This window comes from Mandrillus leucophaeus, unplaced genomic scaffold (genome assembly GCF_000951045.1).
Source record: "Mandrillus leucophaeus isolate KB7577 unplaced genomic scaffold, Mleu.le_1.0 Scaffold843, whole genome shotgun sequence".
Lineage (NCBI taxonomy): Eukaryota > Metazoa > Chordata > Mammalia > Primates > Cercopithecidae > Mandrillus > Mandrillus leucophaeus.
The window spans coordinates 832,026-854,405 of record NW_012109175.1 but is presented as its reverse complement, the minus strand read 5'-3'; the positions used below and the strand labels follow the sequence as shown (position 1 = coordinate 854,405).

Sequence of the window (22,380 nt, the reverse complement as noted above, 5' to 3'; positions counted from 1 at the left end):
TTGTATTATGGTAATAAATAAATAATAAAGAAATGCAAAAAAAATCACAAAACCACAAACACATTTCATTATGGGCAGAGTCAGAGGGAAACGAGCCTCCTCAGGTCTCACTTAAGCATTTTAATTTTCATGAGGTCTGTTCTTCAAAATATGCAAAAATTTGGTTCTCGACAGTGGTTTTAAAACTGCAGAATCCCAACAAGGGAACGGGATGGGTTCCTGAGCCTTCTGAAAGTAGAAGCTTTCCCCTCTGTTTCATCCAGAGCAACTCCTTCTAATTCTGATTAGTACTTTATTTTGGTAAAGTGTTTTGTGGCTTAAAAAAGTAAGTTACTATTTCAAAAGTAAATTATGGCATGTACTTCCATGAGTTAAATCTACTCTGTGTTAGCACCTTAGATGGTTTCATATTATGGAGCATCTGAAGGAACTTACTTGATACTGTATACTGATTGCTTTCATAGCTTAGCACAAAAAGAGATTAGAAGTTTATAAGACAGGCCAGATGCAGAGGCTCACCCCTGTAATCCTAGCACTTTGGGAGGCCAAGGTGGGAGGACTGCTTGAGCCCAGGAGTTTGAGACTAGCCTGGGCAACATAGTGAGACTCCGTCTCTATGTCTGTTAATTTAAAAAAAGTTTATGAGACAAAAATAGTCCTAAATAAAATTATTTCTGTAAATGACTGACATAAAAATGTTGACCTAGTTGTCTTCAGAATGAGGCCTGTTTCCCAAAGGCTTCAGACTGACCTCAAGGAAAATTTTGCAGTCTTAAGAAAAAGATGACCTAGCAAATGTTCTACCTAAAATGAAGTCTGATTGTGGGTATCTTTTAGAAAGTGATGAGGCAATGTATTGTATAGCCAAATAGAAAATAATATATTTAAACATTAATTTTTGTGTTTACACACACACATAATTTTTTCCTTCCTTCCTTCCTTCCTTCCTTCCTTCCTTCCTTCCTTCCTTCCTTCCTTCCTTCCTTTTTTTCTTTCTTTCTTTCTTTTCTTTTCTTTCTTTCTTTCTCTCTTTCTTTTCCTTTCTTTTCTTTTCTTTTTTTTCTTTCTTTTTGTGTAGGGGACAGAGTCTTGCTGTCTCCCAGGCTTGAATGCAGTGGTGCAATTTTGGCTCACTGCAGCCTCCGCCTCCCGGGTTCAAGTGATTCTCCTGCCTCAGCCTCCCAAATAGCTGGGACTACAGGCATGCGCCACCACACCTGGCTAATTTTTGTGTTTTTAGTAGAGACAGGGTTTTGCCACGCTAGCCAGGCTGGTCTCGAACTCCTGACTTCAGTTGATCCACCTGCCTTGGCCTCCCAAAGTGCTGGGATTACAGGCGTGAGCCACTGCGCCCTGCCTAGATGTAATTTTTCTATGATGTAAATTATTTATATACTTAGAAACAATGTAATTGATTATTCTTTTTCTATTTGATAATGCAATAATATGGTGTTGACATTTTATTCAACACTGCTGAAGTCAGACAGATTATAAAGATTACCTCCCCTCTTCTTACCTTTTAAAAATGCTGTTTTGAGCCGGGCACAGTGGCTCACACCCATAATCTCAGCACTTTGAGAGGCCAAAGTGGATGGATCCCTTGAGCTCAGAAGTTCGAGACCAACCTGGACAACATGGTGAAACCTCATCTCTACGTAAGAATATAAAAACTAGCTGGGCATGGTGGTATGTACCTGTAGTTCCAGTTATTTGGGAGACTAAGGTGGGAGGATTACCTGAGCCCAGAAAAGTTGAGGCTGTAGTCAGCCATAATTGTGCCACTACAATCCAGCCTGGGTGACAGAGTGAAACCCTCTCTCTAAATAAATAAATAAATAAATATTAAAAAAGAAAGAAAGAAAAACAAGCTGTATTGGAGGCTGGGCATGGTGGCTTACACCTGTAATTGCAGTACTTTGGGAATCCGAGACAGGAGTATCCTGGGCAGGAGTTCAAGACTAGCCTGGGCAATATGGTGAAACTTTGTGCCAACAGAAAATACAAAAAAAATTAGCCAGGTATGGTGGTGCACGCCTATAGTACCAGCCACTTGGAAGGCTGAGGTGGGAGGATCACTTAAGCTCAGGAGGTCAAGGCTGCAGTGAGCCGAGATCACACCATTGCACTCCAACCTGGGTGACCAAGGGAGACCTTGTCTCAACACCGCCCCACCCCCCAAAAATGCTGTATTGGGGTGCACACCCATGCATGTTTATCATCGCGGGCCCATCACTCTTCCTTTCAATTACTTTTCTGTATTAGAGAGGAATGAAAGATGAGTGGCCTCTACCACTCGAATTTTAACCCCTTTAATCTGTCTTCCTCTAGGACATTTGTGTTATTTAAAAACAAATAGAGGTTGTTTTGTTTTGTTTTGTTTTTTTGAGACGGAATCTCACTCTGTCGCCCAAGCTGGAGTGCAGTGGCACAATCTCGGCTCACCACAACCTCCACCTCCCAGATTCAAATCATTCTCCTGCCTCAGCCTCTCAAGTAGCTGGGATGACAGGTGTGTGCCACCACACCTGGCTAATTTTTGTATTTTGGGTAGAGATGGGGTTTCACCATGTTGCCAGGCTGGTCTTGAACTCCTGATCTCGTGGTCCACCTGCCTGGGCCTCCCAAAGTGCTGGGATTACAGGCGTGAGCCACCGTGCCCTCCTGAGATTTTTTAAAGGGTACAAAATTACAGCTCGATAGGAATAGTAAGTTCTAGTGTTCTATGCCACTGTAAGATGACTATGGTTATGGTTAACAATAATATCTAGTTTCAGATATCTAGATGGATGATATCGAGTGTTTCCAACATAAAGAAATGATAAATGTTTGAGATTTTGAATATGCTAATTATACTGATCTGATCACTATATATTAAATGTATCAAAATATTGCTGGGTACCTCATAAATATGTACAATTATATGTTAATTAAAATGAGAAAATAATTTAATTTTTTGAGCTTTATTAAGGTTTAATTAACAAAAATGTATATATTTATTGTGTATGATGTGATATTTTGAGATATATACATTGTAAAATGATTAAATCAGGCTAATTAGCATATCTCTCAACTCACATACTTTTAATTTTTGTGGTGAAAATATTTAAAATTGATTCTGTTGGCGATTTTCAATTATATAATTACAATGCGTTATTATTAACTATAGTCACCATGCCATACAATTGATCTCCGGAACTTCTGTGTCAATGAAACTTTGTACTCTTTGACCAACATCTCTACCCGTACCCCACATTCCAAGTCCCTGGTAACCATCATTTTACTTTCTGCTTATCTGAGTTTGACTTTTTAAGATTCTACATATAAGTGAGATCATGTAGTATTTGTCTTTCTGTGCCTGGCTTATTTCACTTAGCATTAAGACAGGCTCTCACTTTGTTGTCCAGGCCAGAATGCAGTGGTGCAATCATAGTTCACTGTAGCCTCAAACTCCTAGGCTCAAGGGATCCTCTTGCCTTAGGTTGCTAAGTAACTGGGACTACAGATCCGAGCCACCATACCTAGCTAATTAAAAAAACTTTTTTTTTTTTTGTAGAGACAGGGTCTTGCCATCTTACCAAGGCTGGTCTTGAACTGGGATCAAGCAATCCTCCTGCTTCAGCCTTCCAAAGTGCTAGGATTACAGGTGCGAGCCACTATGCCTGGCCGTTTCCTATGTTTTTAAGGCTGAATAGTATTCGATTGTGTTAATATAGTACATTCTCTTTATCCATTCATCTGTTGGGGTGGACACTTAGGTAAATTCTATATTTTGGCTGTTGTGAATAATGCTGCAGCAAATATGGGAATGCAGATGTCTTTTTGACATACCGATTTCCTTTTCTTTGGATATATATCCAGAAGTGGAATTGCTGGGTCGGGTCATATCATAGTTCTTTTGGATTTTTTTGAGACATATCCATATGGTTTACCATACTGGCTGTACTAATTTACATTCCCACCAACAGTGTGCAAGGGTTCATTTTTCCCACATTCTTGCCAACACTCATCTTTCATCTTTTTGATAATAGCTATCCTGAGCATGAAGTGATATCTCATTGTGATTTTAATTTGCATTTCTCTGATTAGTGATGTTGAACATTTTTCCATATATACCTGTTGGCCATTTGTATGTCTTCTTTTGAGAAATGTCTATTCATATCCTTTGCACATTTTAAAATTGGGTTGTTTTCTTATCATTGAGTTGTATAAGTTCCTTATATATTTTGGATATTAGCCTCTTATCAAATATATGGTTTGAAAATGTTCTCTCCCTTTCCATAGGTTATTTCTTTACTCTGTTGTTTCTTTTGCTATATAGAAGCTTTTTAGTTTGATGCAGTCCAGTTTGTCTGTTTTTGTTTTGTTGCCTGTGCTTTTTGATCATATTCAAAAAATCTTTGCCAAGACCAATGTCAAGAAGCTTTTTCCTATGTTTCCTTCTAGTAGTTTTACAGTTTCAGGTCTACATTTAAGTCTTTAGTCCATTTTGAGTAGGTTTTTGTATATGGTTTGAGATAAGGGTCTGATTTCATTTTTTTGCATGTGGATATCCTGTTGTCCCAACAGCATTTTTTGAAGAGACTGTCCCTTCCCCTTGGCATCTTTGTTGAAAATCAGTCGACTATAAATGGATGGATTTCTGGGCTGTCCATTCTGTTCAGTTGGTCTATGTATTTGTTTTTTATGTTGGTACCATTTTGTTTTGATTGCGATAGCTTTATAGGGGATTTTGAAATCAAGTGTAGTGTGATGACCCTGCCTTTGTTCTTTTTGCTCAAGATTGCTTTGGCTATTTGGAGTCTTATGTGGTTCTGTACAGATTTTAGGATTATTTTTTCTATTTCTGTGAAAAATGTCATTGGAATTTTGATGGGGATTGCACTGAATCTGTAGATTGCTTTGGGTGTTATGGACATTTTAACAGTATTAATTCTTCCAACCTGTGAACATAAAAGATATCTTATCACTTATTGGTGTCTTCTTCACATTTTTTTTTTGGAGATGGAGTCTTGCCCTGTCACCCAGGTAGAAGTGCAATGGCACAATCTCAGCTCACTGCAACCTCTGCCTCCCAGGTTCAAGTGATTCTCCTGCCTCAGCCTCCTGAGTAGCTGGGATTACAGGCGTGTACCACCACACCCGGCTAATTTTTTTAATCTTTAGTGGAGATGGGGTTTCACCATGTTAGCTAGGCTGGTCTTGAACTCCTGACCTCATGATCCGCCTGCCTCAGCTTCCCAAAGTGCTGGGACTACAGGTGTGAGCCACTGCGCCTGGCCTACTTTCTTTTATCAGTGTTTTTTAGTTTGCACTGTACATATCTTTCACCTCCTTGGTTAAATTTATTCCTAGGTATTTAACTGTTTTTGATGCTTAACTGTTTTTGATGCTATTATAAATGAGATTGTTTTCTTGATTTTTTGTTTTGTTTTGATAGTTTGTTGTTAGTATACAGAAACATGGCTGGGCATGGTTACTCTTGCCTGTAATCCCAATGCTTTAGGAGGCTGAGGTGGAAGGACTGCTTGAGCCCAGGATTTGAGAAGACCAGCTTGGGCAACATCGTGAGACTCCATCTCTATTAAGAAAAAAAAAAAAAAAAACAGAAAAAAAAAATAGTACTGGTCTTTGTGTGTTGATTTTGTGTCCTGCAACTTTACTGAGTTTGTTTATTAGTTTTAAAAGTTTTTTGATGGAGTCTTTAGGGTTTTCTGTTTATAAAACTATGTTATCTGCAGAGACAATTTAACTTCTTCCTCTTTGATTTAGATACTTTTCATTTCTTTTTCTTGCTTAATTGCTTTGGCTAGGACTTCCAATACTATGTGGAATAGAAGTGGCAAGAGTGGGTATCTTTGTCCTGTTCTTAATCTTAGAGGAAAAGCTTTCAGCTTCTCACCATTGAGTGTGATGTTAATTGTGGGTTTGTCACATATGGCCTTTTTGGGTTGAGGTACAGCATGTTCCCTCTATGCCTAATTTGTTGAGAGTTTTTATCATGAAAGGATGTTGAATTTTGTCAGATGCTTTTTCTGTATCTTTAGATTACCATATGATTTTTCTCCTTCATTCTGTTAATGTGCTGTATCAATTTATTGCGGAACCATCCTGGGATTAATTCCTCTTGCTCGTGGTGAAGGATTCTTTTAATCTGCTGTTGAATTGAGATTGCTGGTTTTCTGTTGAAGATTTTTGTATTCATGTTCATCAGGGATATTGGCCTGTAATATTCTTTTCTTGTAGTGTCCTTGTCTGGCTTTGGTATCAGTATAATGCTGACCTTTTAAAGTGAGTTTGGAAATATGCATCCCTCTTCAATTTTTTGAAGTTTTTTTTTTTTTTTTTTTTTAGAGTTTCACTGTGTCATTCAGGCTGGAGTATAGTGGTACAAGCATGGGTCACTGCAACCTTGATCTTGTGGGTTCAAGAGATCCTCCCACCTCAGCCTCTTGAGTAGCTGGGACTACAGGCATGTGACATCACACCTGCCTAATCTTTATTTGTTTTTATTTTTTGTAGAAACAGGGTCTAACTATGTTATGCAGGCTGGTCTTGAACTCCTAGGCTTAAACATTTCTCCTACCTCAGCCTCCTGAAGTGCTGGGATTATAGGCATGAGCCACTGCACTTGGGCTTTTTGAAGAGTTTGAGAAGTAGTGTTAGTTCTTTTTAAAGTGTCTGGTAGAATTCAGCCTTGAAGCCATCAGGTTCTGGGTTTTTCCATGATGGAAGATTTTTTTATTTAATTACTGATTCAGTCTCCTTTCCTGTTATTAGTTTGTTCAGATTTTCTGTATTTTCATGATTTAGTTGTGGTAGGTTGTACATTTCCAGGAATTTATCCATTTCTTTTAGATTATCCAATCTATTGACATAATTGTTCATCATAATCTCTTATAAGCCTTTGTATTTCTGTGGTATCTGTTATAATGTCTTCTTTTCATTTCTTATTTTGAGTCTTCTCTTTTTTTTCTTTTGTAGTCCGGCTAAAAGTTTGTCCATTTTTTAGTCTTTTCAAAGAACCAGCTTTTAGTTTTGTTGATCTTTTCTATTGTTTTTCTTGTTTCCATTTATTTCTGCTCTGATCTTTTTTGTTTACTCTTTCTACTAACTTTGGACTTTAGTTCTTCTTTTTCTAATTCTTTGAGGTGTAACATTAGGTTGCTTATTTGAGATCTTTTTCCTTTTTTAATGTAGGCATTTATTGCCGTAAGCTTCTTTCTTTGAACTGCTTTTGCTCCATTTTGTAAGTTTTGGTATGTTGTATTTCCACTTCTGTTTGTCTTAAGATATTTTTAAATTTCCCTTTTAAGTTCTTCTCTGACCCACTGGTTGTTCAGGAGCATGCTGTTTAATTTCCACCTATTTGTAAATTTTCCAAAATTCCTCCTGTTAATGATTTATATAGGTTGGTCCAAAATAATTGCGGTTTTTGCCTTTGAAAGGAATTGCAAAAATGCAATTATTTTTGCACCAATCTAATAGTTTCCTACCGGTGTGGTTGGAATAGACACTTGGTATGATTTCAGTCTTTTAAAAGTTGTTAAGACTTGTTTTATGGCCTATCATCTGATCTGTCCTAGAGAAAATTTCATGTGCACTTGAGAAGAATGCATATTCTACTCTTATTGGATGGAATGTTCTATATATGTGTGTTAGGTCCATTTTCTTTAAAGTATAGTTCAAGCCCAGTGCTTTGTCATTGATTTTCTGTGTAAATGATTTATCCATTGTTGAAAGTGTAATATCAAAGTCTCCTACTATTATTGTATTCCATTCTATCCTTTCAGATCTTTATTTATTTATTTATTTATTTATTTATTTATTTTTGAGTGTTGCTCCATTGCCCACGCTGAAGTGCAGTGGCATTTTCTAGGTTCACTGCAGCCTCCAACTCCCAGGTTCAAGTGATCCTCTCCCGTCAGCCTCCCAGGTAGCTGGGATTACAAGCATGTGCCACCACATCCAGCTAATTTTTTGTATTTTTAGTAGAGATGAGGTTTCACCATGCTGGCCCCACTGGTCTCAAACTCCTGACTTCAAGTGATCCACCCACCTTGTCCCCCTAAAGTGCTGGGATTACAGACATGAGCCGCTGTGCCCAGATCAGATTTATTAATGTTTGCTTTATATTATATTATATATTTTATATATTTACAGCAAACATTAGGTGCTGTAACATTAGGTACATATATATTTACAATTGTTATATCCCCTTGATGAATTGATCCTTTTGGTCTCTCTGTATAGTTTTTTTTTTTTTTTTTTTGTGATGGAGTCTCCCTGTGTCGCCAGGCTGGAGTGCAGTGATGTGATGTCGGCTCACTGCAATCTCTGCTTCCCGGGTTCAAGCAATTCTCCTGCCTCTGCCTCCTGAGTAGCTAGGACTACAGGCACGCACCACCATGCCCAGCTAATTTTTGTATTTTTAGCAGAGATGGGGTTTCACCATATCGGACAGGGTGGTCTCGAACTCCTGACCTCATGGTTTGACTGCCTTGGCCTCCCAAAGTGCTGGGATTACAGGCATGAGCCACCACGCCCAGCCAGTTTTTGACATAAAGTCCATTTTGTCTGACATAAACATAGCTACTCCTGCTCCTTCAGGATCCCCTACTCCTTGGTATTTAATCCTCTTAACTTTCTGAAAATGCATTTGTTTAGATATCTTAGTTTGAGCTCCCCAAGAAGCAGACTCTGAGACAAGGATTTGAGTGTAGGTAGTTTATTTGCGATAAGAATAGGAGAGTGAAAAGTGAAATAATGAGGAAATGGTGGCCAATAAATAGTGAATTACTAAGCCAGCTCTCACTGTGGGCAACTGGTACTTAATTCTGTGGGGGAAAAATTGGGAGCTAGTGTAGAACACTTACCTCAGAGTTGTTCCATCTGAAGAGGGAGGAAATGAGTATTTATACCCTAACTTCTTTAGTCTTTGGCTAAGAGCTGCTCTTGAGGGGTATCTAGGTGGCAGAGTAAGTTATGGTGATAAGAAAAGCCGTTAGGCCAAATGGAGCTGCTGGTAGTTGGAAACCAGGAGTTGTGGTAAGGAGGAGGGATATATAAGTGGATATTAGTAGTATCCTCTATCCCAGGCTTGTGACTCAGCATTGTGGCTCAATGGTGAGCGCATCATGGTCTCCAAAGTAGACTGACCCATGTCCACCACCTACCAGATATTCCTCAATAGCCTTTAGTTTCATCTCCCTTTAAAAGAACGAGGAAAAATCTATCACTTTTTTAAACGTATTAATCTTTCTTTAAAAACCATTTCAAGCACTTTAATGTTCAAGCATTTTTAGGCCAGTACACTCAGAGCTATACCTAAGAGGATCATTCTTGAAGTGCTGCCTCCTGTTATGTGGCAAACATAGTAATAGATGTTGGGGATAACAGAAATAAAAGACATGATTCCAGCCCAGAGGAGTTCCTGGGCAAGTGGGTGATTATTAGATGGTTTATCTAGAGATCCTTTTTCAAGTGAAAAGGGACTTGAAGTGAATCATTTAATCAACAAAAGTATGTTTGTAGGTGCTTTAGAATTTGGGTCAAATCTTTTTCAGTTTCAAACCCTAGCTCTGCCTTGTTGGCGGAGTGACATTTGGTGAAACAATATTTAGTCTGTCTGAGACTGTATTAGTTCGTTTTCACACAGCTATAAAGAACTACCTGAGGCTGGATAATTTATAAAGAAAGGAGGTTTAATTGACTCACAGTTCTGCATGGCTGGGGAGGCCTCAGGAATCTTACAATCATGGTGGAAGGCGAAGGGGAAGGAAGGCAAGTCCTACATGGCTGCAGGAGAGAGAGAGCGAGTGAGGAAGGAGGGACTTGTCGAACACTTTTGAACATCAGATCTCATGAGAACTCACTGTCATGAGAAGAGCATGGGGGAAACTGCCTCCATGATCCAATCACTTCCCACCAGGTCCCTCCCTTGACATGTGGGGATTGCAATTCAAGACGACTTTTGGGTGGGGACACAGATCCAAACCATATCAGAGCCTTAGTTTCCTCAATTATAAAATGGAATTACTAATGCCGACTACATGGGGTTGGGGATTAAATGCAATAACCTTAAAAGATGGACTGTATTTGAGTAGAAGAGATTACAAAAGGATGAGTGAAGAGAGGGTCAATGGATAGGTCACAAAACTATAGTAATACAACAGAACAAAGATGCAAAAGTGGGTTTGCAGTTGGATCATGGAAGATGTTGAATCTCAAGCTAAAATAGGCCATGGGGACTTTGCAGCAGACAGTGAGGTTTCAGTGTGTCTCAATCAGAAAGGCTGAAGAAAAAGGCCTTCAGTCTTTACACTATCATGATATTCTTTGGTGAAAGAGCTCTTCATAGGACTTAGAGCTACACCTTTAGGGAGCTTGGTTTTCTGCATCTCTGAACCACCAACTTACAAATCCTGCATTCATGACTAGGACCATAGAGAACCCTCTTGACATGGTAGAGAATTTGCTTTTATGGAAACCTAAGAACTTGACCCTATCAGGACTAGTCTTGATGCTACCAGTACTGGTTCTTAAAATGTGCATTATTTGCATACATTAGTCACCAGCCCATTTTTAATGTTGGAAGAGGAGACTAAGGCTCAGGAACATGGTAGTCTCTTAATTATAGGTAGATTTTCTGAGAAGACTTCAGTCCTACAGGAGTTCAGAAATTTTCTTTTATTCCCAATGAGCTTAAAGGATTGATGGTAAGATTGATGAGAGAGAACCTTCTATTTTAAAATGGGGAATGTTTGGTTTCCAATTGAATTCTTATATATGTTTCTCTGATCTTATCATAAGCTGCTCATGTTTCCCACCTGGAGAATGTGTCAGAGGAAGAAATGAACAGACTCCTGGGAATAGTATTGGATGTGGAATATCTCTTTACCTGTGTCCACAAGGAAGAAGATGCAGATACCAAACAAGTTTATTTCTACCTATTTAAGGTGAGATTTTAACATTTTAAAAACATTTTGTCTCATTATTCAAATGTGCTCAGTCTCCATATGCCAGGTCATGTGTGTGAAGACTTTCAGCTCATGGTACATTTTGCCCTCAGAGTGTGCTGAACCGTACGTTTCTTCATGATGGATTCTGTAAAATGACCCACCATACTTTGAACACATCACTCTCTTTGAGAGGTTTCACACTTGTATGCACAGTTGAGTATCTTGATTTGCATGTGCAAATAGATTTTTCCATCCACCCAACAAATATTTATTGCACATCTGCTCTGCATGTGGCACTAATGTAGGCATGAGGGATAGAACAGTGGACAAAACAGAGTTCTTCCCCTCATGAAGTATACATTTCAGTAGAGGAGACAGTCAACAAGTAAATAATATCTCTGCAGGTGGTGATAAGTGTTCTGAAGAGAAACAAAGTAGGATAAGTGGAATCAGAATGGCAACGATGGTGGCGAGTTGGGGACATGCCAGCGAGGAAGGTCAGTTAGGGTAGCCTCTCTGAGGAGATGGAAGTTGAGCAGAAACCTGAGTGGGAGATAGGAGCCATCTGTACAAAGTGCTGGGGGAAGAGCCTGCCAGGCAGAGGGAAAAACAGGTATTTTAGGCCGTGCACTAAGAGAGCTTGAAGTGATGTCCGAATAGCAAGGAGGGCAGCATGGTGGAGCCCAGCGAGCAGAGGAATGGGTGGGAGGAGATATAGTTGGAGGAGTGGCTGTAAGTCCTATCTCTAATGCTGTAAGAGGAGGAATCAAGATATTCCAAATTTATTTTGGTATCTTAGCCACCGTTATCTGTTTCTCACTGACACCAGTCACCGATTATTGCTACCATTCCCCTAGCTGTCTCTTCTCTAGTTCTACCTCAGCTCCATGTGGGTCACATCCATTCCTTTCCCATAGACGTACATCTCGTCAAGCTTCTGATTAGACCCAGGACTAACAGATGTGGGAAGCAAACCGGTGGTGGAAATGGATAGCAAAACTTCAGGTTGCCAAAAATAGATCTATAAACGAGGCTGCCAGAAGGAATAACCTTAAAAGAAAATAAACCTGCTATTGAGGGCGTTGTAGATTATGTTGTATTGTGTAACCCTTACAAGGATGTTAAAAGCAAAACAAAAGCACTCAGAGATTATGGGTAGGAAAAGTTTGCCTCTTCTAATAAGAAGCACTGTGCTTCATTTTTGGAAATAACTCCCCTTTAACTCATTTATATTTATTTGTGCTTCATTTTTATATGACAAAAATAGCTAAATTTTCCAGTAAGTTCCCTCTTTTGCTTTGGCTGCTAGGAATCTTAGCGCAAATTTTGTATCCAGTTCCTATAGCTTTTTTCTTTTTTTTGTCTGAACTTATTTAATTCATAATTTTGCCTTTCCCCCTTTTTATTAACTTTTGTCTTTTATTGTGCTAATGGGGTTTTTTGGGTGGTTAGGAGATAGGGAGGTAGAATTATATTTTTAAAATTTAATTAAAATTAAATTTGGGGATATTAACTTTACAAAGAATAATAAGAGAGAGAGAGAGAAAGAGAAAGAGAGTGGGGGAAGGGAGAGAATATGAACAGCTGGATTCCCCACAGCCATTAACAGGCACTAGACCACTTTAGGCATCCAGGTGACAACTTGTTGACGTGGCTGTGAGGCTTGAGTCATTCAGCTCGAGCCCTGGTAGGTTCACAGTGTTTAGAGCTTCTGTGGAAAAAGATCTTAGTTGAAGAAAAACAAGGTCTGCATGACTACAGCTATTATTTGTCTTGGAACTGTGCTCCCTGGCAGCTCCCCACTACCCTGTTGGAAGTGAAGGTGGTGTCAAGGTTTCCATCCTGTCAGCCTCTTTTTGGTTTATAACCAACCAAACAGGCCAGAAAGCATTGCTCTGCTTTAAAGTACATCTTCTGTCTCTTTCTTCCCTCCTTCATCTTAAAATAACAGTACATATATATTTGCTTGTGGAAACACAGTCCAAAATATTCAGCATTCTCCCCACCTCCTGCAAAAAGTGTTATTCTTGGGCAAATGAGTTATAAATAATCTATTCCTTAGCTTCTGAAAGGCAATTCCTAAAAACAAAACAAAAATAATGATTACAATTTTTTTTAATTTTAATTTTTTTGAGACAGAGTCTTACTCTGTCATCCAGGCTGGAGTGTAGTGGTGTGATCCCAGCTCACTGCAACCTCCACCTCCTGAGTTCAAGTGATTCTTCTGCCTCAGCCTCCTGAGTAGCTGGGATTACAGATGTGTGCCACCATGCCTGGCTAATATTTGTATTTTTAGTAGAGATGGGTTTCACATTGTCAGTCAGGCTGGTCTCGAACTCCTAACCTCAAGTGATTTCCCCCCGTCGGCCTTCCAAAGTGCTGGGATTATGGGTATGAGCCACTGCACCTGGCCCATGATTTTTTAAAAAGAAAAAAGGAGAAAGGCAGTTCTGTGTCTCATGTGTCAATAATTAAAGTAAAAATGTGTTACATATTTTAGTAGCATTAAAAAGTTTCAGTCTTAGTCTGGGCACGGTGGCTCACAACTGTAATCCGGGCACTTTGGGAGGCTGAGGCAGGCCCATTACTTGAGGTCAGGGGTTCGAGACCAGCCTGGTGAACATGGTGAAACGCTGTACTAAAAATACAAAAATTAGCCAGGTGTGGTTGTGCATGCCTGTAAATCCCAGCTACTTGTGAGGCTGAGGCAGGAGAATTGCTTGAGTCCAGGTTGCAGAGGTTGCCATGAACTGAGATCATGCCCCTGCACTCCAGCTGGGGCAACAGAGTGAGACAACATCCCAAATAATATTATTAATAAAATCAGTCTTAGATGTTGAACATAAATCCAGTGGAAAGCTGTGTCCTAAAGTTGAAGTATATCTTAGTGCTTACAAGTGTGACCCTGGAGTCTAACTACCTGGGTTTAAAACTTTGCTCTATTACTTACTAAATGTGACTTTGGGCAAGTTAATCTGCCTTGTTAGTAGTAGCACCTACCTCAAAAGGTTATAAGTATTAAATGAGGTAATACATATGAAGAACCATGAAGATCGTCTGGTGAAATTAAGGATGCAGATGCCTGCTGCTATTAAGAACTTTTTTATATGCCCACTTATCTCAGCTTCATCATCTTATAGATAAACTGAAGTTCAACATCTCCACAATCCATCAGTTTACCTCCAAATTGAAACCCCCAATGGGCCAAGTTCCTAAATGGTCTTATTTTAACTGGGGGAAAAAAAGCAAGCAACCAGAATTATTTGTATTTAATTTTTATGACCAATCTTTAGATATTCTTAGAAACATACACAATGACTTATCTTTATTACAAATTTACTTTTATAAAGATGGGCATAATACTTGAAAGGGTGAACAAATGCCCCATACTCATAATTTGTGTGGCACCCCTGGAAGGAGTTGAGGTCTTTGTAAGACACAGTTCAGTGGTAAGACATGGTCATCTTCAACCTTGGTGGTTCATCGATTTCCATTTACCCCTGAGAGAATGGTTTTCATGTTTTGTTTCTACTGAAAAGGCAGTAAGCAGAGAAAGGAGGGATTGATGTTACTTAAATAAATGTGTGGCCATATCTAACTGACCCACATGTAAAAGTTACGGAAGATTCAAGCCAAGATTGAAGGTAAAGAATTTCAATATCAAATTTATTTTCTGCGTTGTTCTTGGTAAGTGGCTCTGTGTTCTCTTTTCTGTTTGCTCTTTGAGAGCTTTAAATTCCAGTGGCAGGAATTAAGAGCAGTGTTTTTGTTTTGTGGGCATTGAGATGCCAGAACAGTTGGCCTGCCTTCTACGGATGGAAGGGAAATGAAAAAAAGACTGCAACAGTGAAAGTTGCCCATTTAGAGCTCTGCAGACTTCCTTCCCAAAGAGCCTGGGCCCTAGATGATGCGTATGCCATGCAGCTGCTGTAGACAGCTCCTGTCCCGTGGCCTCCTTTGTGCAGAATACATCTTGGTCTTTCACGTCTTTAAATAAGAAGATCCTCTAGAGCTTCAGCACACCTACAGTGGCCTGAAGGGGCATGTGCCAAGTGTGTAGGGTTGCATACCAGGCCTCTGGGTCAATGGAAAGCCAGAAACAGTAGGAGAAGAGGGAAGTGAATGGAACAGTGGTGTCTGTTGGACCAGCACGGGTGGCCTAGGCTGCCCAGAATATGAAAGATGTCCAGTTCCTCATAACTCTGGCTATGGACATGAAGGCCAATTTGGGTTACCTGATATTCGTTGCCCATTTTATTGACTTAAGGATTTGTTTATATATAGTTAAGATAAATAGAATATGGTAACTTCCTTTAAAGGCTGTGTGTGTGTGTAAGAGAGAGAGAGACAGAAGAGAGAGGAGAGAGAGACAGACATAGCAATTAAGTTTTTTTTTAAATGATTTCTTTGCAGCTCTTGAGAAAGTCTATTTTACAAAGAGGAAAACCTGTGGTTGAAGGCTCTTTGGAAAAGAAACCCCCATTTGAAAAACCTAGCATTGAACAGGTAAAAAGATTTTAAAAAGTCCTCTTTTTATTGGCTTAAGGCTGAAGAAATCTTTTAATCCTCCTTTTACATGTCTGTCTATGGCTTCCCTCCTCCATAACCAGGTTAGAGATGTTTACCAGTCTGTGGAAATTGTCCTGGAGGCTTTGGATCAGAGGTGTATACCTAATTTAATACATGATCTAGCTTTTGCCTTTTAGGGTTGTTATATACTCAGAGTTTACTGTGTGTGTGGGGAAGAAAAACATTAAGTAGAACATGTAGTTTGTAAGAACACATGAAATGTGCTTTCTCTTGTTGTTGATGCTTTAAAATGAAGTCTTTGTTCATTTGCTTGGCACTGTCTGAGAAAGCCTATTGAGGTGAGGGAATTTAGTAGCAATGTGAAAAACATTGTAAGTCAAGCAAAAAAAGCAAAAAAGAAATAAGATTTTGTACCCAGAAATGGACTTCCTGCTACATTATGATTCCTGGAAAGAAGCCGTTTTACTCAGGGAATCTGTTAAAATGTAAAGAGTTTTTCTGTTAGGTGTTGTCAGTATCTTTCATTAGCATCACTTTTTTAGCCTTTCATTGTTTGGCTAAACAAAAACACTCTGGACTGAATTTTTTGATGAGAATGACTACTGAAGTCATGATACCAGAGTCCTTAAAAGTAAATGCATTTTTATCAGTCAGTTTTCAGTAAATTTTATTTTGCTTCCAAACTCTATGAAATAAGAATTCATTGCTCTTTTATTTGAAATTAGATGAGATGGGAATATTCTATAGAAAGATTAAATTAACAGTTTTTTAAAAAGCCCATAATTCTGAATGATATATATATTTTGGTAAGCTTATTGACTTCGAACAAATGATAGTAAAGAGTTTAAATTTTAGTTATTTAGCTCAGTGGCAGGCATGATAGCAGCCTTTTGATTAGCATTTTTGTAATGTAAAAACGTAATATTTATCTAAGAACTGCATTATATGTGGGCTACTCTGCTGATAGTGGAGCAATAATTATTCTGCACAACAGTCATATTTTCTTGATTCAGGGTTTTGACCTTTTCAGTTCATGGTTTTGATTTTCTCCTTAATGCTTCAGGATTTCAGCAGGCGTAAAGTCATAACTCACAACCTCTCTGTCTTGTCACTTTTCATCCACTGTGATCTGAGGCAAGATTCCCACTGGGGATTGCTATTTTCTTTTAGGGAAAAGGAAGAGATTTTTGTGAATAGAGAAATGTCTGTTCTTTTGCTAATAACCACCAGTCGTGCTGGCTGTGTGGGTGTTCAGAATTAGTATGATTGCATAGCTGCATGAAGAAATTGCCTTCCCTCTTTTTAAGGGTGTGAATAACTTTGTACAGTACAAATTTAGTCACCTGCCAGCAAAAGAAAGGCAAACAATAGTTGAGTTGGCAAAAATGTTCCTAAACCGCATCAACTATTGGCATCTGGAGGCACCATCTCAACGAAGACTGCGATCTCCCAATGATGATATCTCTGGATACAAAGAGAACTACACAAGGTAATCAGATGCAAGTTCTTTTCCTTTGGCCCCATAAAGCCTGTTACAGACATAAAATTCTACTTGATTCTGTAAGTAGAGGGTTGCCTAGTTATCATTATGACTCCATCTAATTCAGAGATAATGTCTTTATAATTTAACTTACAAACTCCTACTTTTCATTACTGTCATAATATGTTGAGGGGTGAGGGATGTAAATCATCTATACCCAGTATGATAGCCACTTGCCATATGAGCACTTGAAAATGTGGCTGGTTTGAATTGAGATTTCTATGATTGTACCAAAAAAGAGTTTAAAATTGCTCATTAATAGTTTTAAAATATTGATTACTTGTAGAAATGATAGTACATTGGATATATTGGATTAAATAAAATATACTAAAGTTGATTTTACCTGTTTTTACCATTCCATTGTGGCTACTAGGAAATTTAAAATCCATATGTGGCTTGTATTATTTATCTATTGAATATTGCTGACTAGATAGCTACACTATAACTCTGAAATTAATTAGAGCCCTCACTCAAAAAATGCAATGACCATATAATGAAGTTAAAGAATTTTTTTTAGGCTGGGCATGGTGGCTCACGCCTATAATCCTAGCACTTTGGGAGGCCAAAGTGGGTAGATCACTTGGGTCAGGAGTTCAAGACCAGCCTGGTCAATATGGTGAAACCCCGTCTCTACTAAAAATACAAACATTAGCTGGGCATGGTGTCACATGACTGTAATCCTGGCTACTTGGGAGGCTGAGGCAAGAGAAACACTTGAACCCAGGAGGCAGAGTTTGCAGTGAGCTGAGATTGTGTGCTACTACACTGCAGCCTGGGCAACAGAGCAAGACTCTGTCTCAAAAAAAATTTTTTTTCTTTTAAAGGGAAGATTAGCTTAGATCCAGAACTGTGATGGAACTGATATAATTATACATATTATCTTCCAGGTTTTGTCCCTTTAAATAACATTTTATATTAGTTATAATGAAAGAAAATGTAGAATTTTGTAGCCTTTGTCTCTTCACTTAACATCATATCAAACATTTCACAGGTTACATTATAGTCCATTGAATTGATTTACCCTAATTTACCTAACCATTTCTCTATTGCTGGATATTCATACTCTGCAAATAGTCTTGGATTGAACATATATTTTCTTCTAAAGTGGAAATTTATTTTTATTGCTTACTACTTGCAGAATAATAGAATTGGTTTTACAAATCTTAAACTTGTACCATACAAAATATAATGACCTACATTTATTTTCATTTGTAGGAGTGTGACTTGGGTCATCCATTCTTTTCAACTGTTTTATAACTTTTCTCTGTTTGTATTTCAGAGGCACATCAAGCTTCCATCAGGGGATATTAGGGAGCTTTAGTGCATATTTTTTTCCTGATTTAAAGTGGGCAGTAGTATCTTTTGATAGCCTGTCAAGACCACTTGTGCCCAGGTTATTTTCTGTAACAGCAGATAACATGGAAGAATGGTATAATTTAAAATAAGCTTTCCTCTCTGTCATTGACCTAATTTCATGTGTAGCACACCCTTTTCCTCTCTTTCTCTTTACTTTTACAATATATGCAATTTCAGTTACAAAGTGTTTTCTCCTTAATAATTGATATTTATAGGAATTGCAGATTTCTTCAAAATAAGTTTTTAAATTATATCTTTATTTCTGTATCTTTCATTTTAGGATTTTATATTAACAATAGTCCTATATTATTGAAACTCTTGTTTATAATAAGAGTTGAGACGATAAGTCTCTCAAAAATATATAGTTTTTAATCCCATCTGTGAACAATTGACAAAGCTAAATATTTGTCAAAGCCAAGGCCCTGAATGCATTTGCCACTTTTAACAGAGAAAGTAATTGTTTCATCAAGAAAAAGGAGAATTAATTGTGAAGCAGCTTGGGAGACATTACTATATTTTGTTTTCTTTTTCTTTTTCTCTTTCTTTTTTCTAGAGATAGTGTCTCATTCTGTATCCCAGGCTGGAGGGCAGTGGCATGATCATAGCTCACTGTAGCCTCAACCTCCTAGACTCAAGCAATTCATATATCTCAGCCTCCTGAGTAGCTGGGACTACAGGCACATGCCACCATGCCTGGCTATTTATTTATTTTTTATAGAGATGGGGTCTCACTATGTTGCCCAGGCTGATCTCAAACTCCTGACCTCAAGCGATCCTCCCATCTTGGCCTCCCAAAGTGCTGGAGTTACATGTGTGAGTCACTGTGCCCAGCTATGATATTTTAGAAAACAGAAGAAAAATGCAAGGTAGTCTTTGAGAATTACTAAGAAGTTGGTGGCACTTACAAATACTTAAGAAGTAGTAAAAATGGAAATTGGTTTGGATGAGTGCTGGGTTTGAATGGTGTGGGTCCATCTCTCCCTTGTTATGTGAGTTTTAGACCGGTCTCTGGTCTAAAGAGACCTTTGATTTCTTTCTCTGTCCGAGTGTCATGAGTTTTGTATGTATTCCATGGGTGGTTTGTATGTAGTTTCTGACACACAGAACAGGTGCCGGGAAGATGCTCATCATCATTTTCCTCCCATGCACATTGTTCTCTAAAACTCAGTCACTGCCAATATGGAGCTATTAAGCTAAAGCCTTAAATGTATAATTGAGTGAGTATGTAATTATTTGAATATCACTTTAGAAATTAAGATAGCAGGGAATAGAAAAACGGCAAAAGAGTCCTTTATAGCCCAGCATCCTGAGCCAACAGCTGAAGGCAAAGAGTGGAGTCAGACAATGGAAAAGAGAAACTTGCTGAGAGAAACTGAAATGAATATGCCCTGATGAGGTCTGAAACCTGCTGATTTCTAGGTGAAATGTAGACCAAGAACCCCTATTAATAATAAATAAGGAAATGAAGGTAGATGACACCAGCCTCCCCCACGTCCCCACCATCGCGTCATGTTGATGAGGAAAGGGAAGTAGAGAGGAACAACCTGTGAAAATTAGGAGAATCAATATTCAGAGTAAAACCTCACTGCCACGACCACATGGGGAATTAAAAAAACCACATACCACCACAGCATGATGTCTCACTGATACTGATCTTCTCAAAAATGGGTAATATTACTGGCTGCAGGCACCAGCAGGCTTTATCTTGATGTTACTGTAAGAGAACCTCAGGACCTATAACGCTGGTTCAGCTTATAACTTAGGGCAGTTACTGTAAATATTAGAACAAAGATGTGCCGAAAATGTTTGCAGTACATCAGTCTGAAAATGAAGTTAAACAGGATTCTTTGTGGAAAAGACTGGACTTAGAAAATGATTGTGTTCATTACAGAGCTAACTTGTAAATATTTATTCCATAAAAATTAAAAGCAGACTGGACAGTAGTACTGCTTAACTTACTTCTCTGTTCTGAATAAAAGACAAATATAAATAATCCTTTTTTGTTTGAGATGGAGTCTCGCTCTGTTGTCTAGGCTGGAGTGCAGTGGTGTGACCTCGGCTCACTGCCACCTTCGCCTCCTGGGTTCAGGCGATTTTCCTGCCTTGGCCTCCCGAGTAGCTGGGATTACAAGTGTGTGCCACTATGCGTGGCTAATTTTTGTATTTTTAGTAAAGATGGGGTTTCACCATGTTGGCCAGGCTGGTCTCGAACTCCTGACCTCAGGTGATCTGCCTACCTCATCCTCCTCAAGTGCTGGGATTAAAGGCGTGAGCCACCACACTCAGCCTAAATATTGTTACATAAGTGTATGTTAACTGTACGTAATATATACTTGCAGAAGCACTGTGGTTATAGAAAAAAATATGGGCAAATATTTTGAAGTTCCTGAATTTCATGACAGTACACTATTATAATTCCATGAAGAAATAACCCGAAAAGAAAGTCAGAGGATTATGGCTTCTTAAACTACAACTCACCAACAGTCTGCTGAAGGAAAGTGGCAAGTAATTAGTCTTAGATTTTGAATTGTGTAGAACTTTTGAAAGTTAAAGCTTATACCCACACTGAGGAGATGTTTCACAAGAATACAGAGCGACTGGGTACAGTAGCTCATGCCTGTAATCCCAGCAACTTTGGGAGGCTGAGGCGGGAGGATCGCTTGAGCCCAGGAGTTTGAGCCCAGCCTGGGCAACAGGATGAGACTTCATCTCTACAAAAAAATTAATAAACTATCTGGGTGTGATGGCATGTGCCTGTGGTCCCAGCTACTCTGGAGATTGAGGTGGGAGGATTGCTTGAGCCCAGGAGGTCAAAGCTGCATGGAGCCGTCCATGATCCTACGACTGCACTCCAGCCTGGGCGACAGAGCACAACCCTGTCTTAAAAAAAAAAAAAAAAAAAAAAATAAGAGAAGAAGAAAAAGAATACATAGCAAGTTAGCTGAAACTAACTTGTTTGTTTTGGGAAACAGTTTTATTCAGCCATTCAGCCATTCTTCTATGATGTATAGCCTATTGCCATGTGTACTGAGCATTCATTATTAGACATGTAAATCTAGAACAGAATTTATCAGGAAGCACGCAAGGAACACTAGGAAACAGGAGATCTGACTTCTAGTCTGGACTTCAGTAGTAACTGGGCCTCAGTCCCTGTGAACTAGGGCAGGTCAGTTTATTCCTGAAAACCACAGGATTTTCAGTTCAGCAAGTCAGTAGAATGAGTTGGTCTTCTGTGTTCACGTTTTAAAATTCTGTTCACAGAAGTTACAAATCATCATGATGATGTGAAAAATCTGGGAGTTATTTGAACAGTCAGAAAATAGCATGCAAATACCATCCTTATTAGACATACAAAAATGAATGAACTATCATTTTGCTTCTTTTTAGTAGACCTGAAATCAGTCATGTAGGTAAAATCTTTTCCTACAGTTACTTCTTTGGAGGAATGCATGCGCCCATGCATGTCCATTTCCTTCTTTCTGTCTCACTATGTGCAATAATATCAATCAGTGTATTAAAACAACACTAGAAGTACACACACACACACTCATTCTTTCTGTCTCTTACACACACACACACACACACACACACACACTGACTTGGCCTCATTGTCTTAATCTACTGTGAACTTTACAGATTACAAAATAAGATTAATCTTGAAAGTTAAGAAAAAGTTGAAAAGTATAAATTGAGGTCTATAAAATGACTTTGAGGAAATGAATGAAAACCCATTATTTGAAAATTTTTACTAGCTAATAACAATCTATACTGTCTTCTTCTACCCTGGGAAGATTGAATAACCTGTTAAAGCACTTTTGGATAACTTTTTAGGATTTTATGATAATATTTATAACCTATCATCTTTGTAGGAGAAATAATGTCAGTCTTAGAGCCTTAGATGTCTGCAGATCTCTCCTCAGATGGAAATGCTCTTTAGACTCTAAATCAGCACTGTCCAATAGATATATAGTATGAGCCAAAAATGCAAGCCAGATA

General features: G+C 38.6%; 1 protein-coding gene across 1 annotated transcript in view; it reads left to right on the top strand.

The window, feature by feature from the left end:
• The window catches only part of KAT2B (K(lysine) acetyltransferase 2B), a 140,442-nt gene that overhangs the window by 61,814 nt on the left and 56,248 nt on the right, over nucleotides 1–22,380 (top strand). Inside the window, exons 4-6 of the mRNA XM_011968452.1 lie at nucleotides 10,810–10,955; nucleotides 15,372–15,464; nucleotides 16,796–16,977. Coding sequence (XP_011823842.1) covers nucleotides 10,810–10,955; nucleotides 15,372–15,464; nucleotides 16,796–16,977 — 421 coding nt within the window. The remainder of the gene's footprint in view (nucleotides 1–10,809; nucleotides 10,956–15,371; nucleotides 15,465–16,795; nucleotides 16,978–22,380) is intronic.